The sequence below is a fragment of the Cygnus olor genome, chromosome 20, assembly GCF_009769625.2.
Source record: "Cygnus olor isolate bCygOlo1 chromosome 20, bCygOlo1.pri.v2, whole genome shotgun sequence".
NCBI lineage: Eukaryota > Metazoa > Chordata > Aves > Anseriformes > Anatidae > Cygnus > Cygnus olor.
This window is the reverse complement of record NC_049188.1, coordinates 3,789,189-3,792,326: the sequence shown is the minus strand read 5'-3', so window position 1 is coordinate 3,792,326 and position 3,138 is coordinate 3,789,189. Positions and strand designations below refer to the sequence as shown.

The 3,138-nt window shown below is 43.4% G+C and overlaps 1 protein-coding gene across 4 annotated transcripts in view; it reads left to right on the top strand.

Moving 5' to 3' along the window:
- The first annotated feature begins 83 nt into the window (after positions 1–83).
- Positions 84–3,138, top strand: part of SPNS3 (sphingolipid transporter 3 (putative)) — a 45,256-nt gene continuing 42,201 nt past the window's right edge. For 2 of the 4 annotated variants that reach the window (XM_040532292.1, XM_040532291.1), the window contains exons 1-2: positions 1,307–1,852; positions 2,417–2,539. In XM_040532292.1, the coding sequence (XP_040388226.1) occupies positions 1,827–1,852; positions 2,417–2,539 (149 nt within the window). In that variant the 5' untranslated portion in view covers positions 1,307–1,826. The other 2 variants (XM_040532295.1, XM_040532296.1) reach the window with 2 other exon arrangements.

The window sequence follows — 3,138 nt, the reverse complement described above, 5'->3', positions numbered from 1 at the left end:
TCCGGGCCCGGCGCGCAGGCGCACTCCGCGCCGCCGCCGGCCCTTCCGCGCCGCCATCTTGAGAGGGGATATCGGGCGGGGAGGCGGGGCGAGCCTGGCCTCGGCTGCCATCTTGAGAAGGTCACTTCTCTCTATCTCCCTCTCTCTCTCTTTTTTTTTTTTTTTTTCTTTTTCTTCCCCTTCTGTAAAGCCCTAGCCTGCAGGTAAGAAAGGAGCTGCTGCTGAGGAGGACTTGCGTCTGGCGGGGCTTTGAGAGCTGTTCTTCCATAGCTCAGTGCTGACGGCCGCTTTCTTGGCTGTCTCGCTGAGGGCAGGGGGGCTCCTCCTGAGGGCAGCGACAGCTACCCGTGAGCTTTCCTCAGTTTCCTCACCGCTTTCCTGAGCTAAGACACTGCACGAGACTATTCTCAGGTTCAGGGCTGTGTGTAATAAAAACTATCTGATCATTCTGTCCCTGCTCAAAGCCCTGCTTCCTCTCACACTGCTGCCATTTCCCAGATCCAGTAAAACACACGAGTTTTTCAGAGGGGGCTAAAAAGAGCGGCTTTGTAATGAGGTGTCTGCTTCTGGAAAAGTTGCTTAACGCAGTCAGTGCAGGATTGCTGCAAAATGTAGGAGGATTTGGCTGTGGGTGTGATGGGGACGCTTGTATGAGGGGGAGCGCGCTGAGGAGAACAGCGGCGCCCGGCAGGCTGCCAGCGCTGGAGGTGCGCCCGGGAAGGAAAAAAAAAGGTATAAAATGCTGAAGTAAAACCCCTTGTTGCACTTATGAGGTAAAGGGGGTCTCCTGGATTGGTTTCTCCTCGGGGAATGTAGTCTTGAGTTTGGATCTCCACCAAAAGCCTTCAGGAGGTGACTGCAAGTCTGAGGAAAGGAACTGCTGAGAGGAAGAGCTAAAATCTGGGGTAGTTTATGCCAAAGAATGAAGTAAATGACCAGAGAAGGACTGACAGAAATAAAAATTGCCTCGATATTCATGTGTTGTCGGAAACAAAGGCACTGTGATAAATTGGTGCATGAGACTGAAATAAAAGGTGTGGGCTTTGCTGCTCCTCTGCATAGGCTGTGAGCATCCTATTGGATTCTTCAATTTTGCATTTTAATTGTCAAAGAAATGCAGTTTCTGGCTAATTGTGTGAATAATTATTATCAGTGATAGATATTAGGAAACTCCTTGCTATATTGCAAGAAGTTACTAAAAGAATTTATCCTCTAACAGTTCGCCAAAATGCTCAAATCCATTACAAAAACAGACCTCTTTATTTTTTTCTGCTACAAGGAGTATAGTTTGTTGCTGAACATCAAACTTGACTTTGCAATGAAAGCAGATAACTAGCCTATAAAAGATGGTTTTAGTTGGCAATGCTAAAGTCATTTTCCCTGCTGCAATTTGGAAGTCCTAGTATAGTCTGCAAGTTTCATTACTGTACTAGTACAATTAATCAGAACACTATTCCCAGATATTCTGGCAACTCTGATTAAATCTGTGTCCTCTTCAATGATTAAACTAGGATGAAATAAGACATCCCACAGCATATGCTTCTGTCACTGAAATTCATCTCAGAAATGGTGTTCTTAGCCAAAGAAAGTCTTTATGAAGGTCTTTCTGCTTTGTAGGTTAACCCTAATTCCCAAATGTATTTTGTGTTTGTATTTTGTATTGCTTCAGTCAGGCACGCTTATTCAATCTTAAAAAAAAACAACAATCTAGCTATTTAAACATAGAAGGCTATCATGTGCAAGTTCATTTTGTAAACTTAATATGCTAAGAGACAGTCACCCAGATTGGAATCCAGGCATGTCGATGGGAAGTGACATGACTGTGGATGTATTCCTCTTTCAGGAATAAAAGGTAGGCTTTGTTCACAATGTCAGTTAAGCCAGCACTAAATTCACTCAACTTTCTGTACCTGATATCAATTCAGGCATGAGCACACATTTCTGACAGTTCTATTAATAGAAGGCCTAACTACAGCATTGCAGACTGAAAGGTTACATAAAACAACTCTATTTCGATTATATCATAATGAAAAGAATCCTGAATTTCACCATTAGGTCACTCACTGGAAGTCATCTTACTTAAAAAGGGAAGACTCCTATGGCTTATGTATGAATTCCTTGTGAGGAACATTGAACACTGTGGGCTGGGAGAGAAAAGATACGGTTTAAGCTGGCATGGATGACCTGTATTCCTTTATTCTGGCAGCAGATTCAACCTTGGAATATAAAAGTAATATGTGTTTCTTTATAGGAAGCTCTGGCAACTGTACCCTGGCAAAGGGTACAAAAGCTCTGGCAAAGTACCCTAACCTTGCTCTGTCAAATCACCTCACAACTCCAAAATGTAGAACATGTCAACTGCTGGTCAGGGCAGGTGTGTGCCTGTGACATAAACTAGTCTAGTGTTTCCTTACAGCAATAAAGACTCCATGGAATCCCATCATGAAAATGAAGCTGTCATGCCACGGCAGAATGGGCACTCTGTTGGCTTGCAGTTCGTGTTGCCTGTCCTTGACCACAACTGGCTATCTGTAAAGAGGTAAGACCCGTTCTGTGGCTAGATGAAGTGATCTCTTCTGTTCATATCCTACTTCTGTACTCCTTATGTGCAAACACCTCCCTATTGTTTGCTGAGGCAACATGCAGTACATTTTAGAAAAAGGTCTCAAGATAGGAGAGATTGTTTACTTAAATTTGTTTTCCTGTCTCTGACATGCTGCCTCTCTGCAACAGTCTCTCCCATCTCTGCATTAAATGGAAGGACAACAAGAATTTAGATTACTTTCTCTTTCCTGTGACCATTCCTCGTATGATGACTATTCTGATCTTACAGCCATTCACTGTGGTCCTTTCTGCATCAATCTTTTCCTGTGGCAAGGGCGTATTCATAATCATTCATTTTGTAGGAGATTCTGGGAGTTTTTTGTCACCTTAAAAAGAATCGAGGTTTCACCTTCAGCATCTTACTTTGGTTGAACGCCTTTTGTTTGACTTTCTCCCCCAATTCCTCACACACAACACAAATCACAGATTACACTGGTAGATAGTTTCTGCTCAGTAAAGAGTCTTCTGGCTGGATTCACACTGTTAGCAACATCTGCTCCTCTACTTCAGCTTCTTGGCAAAAACAATAAGCTG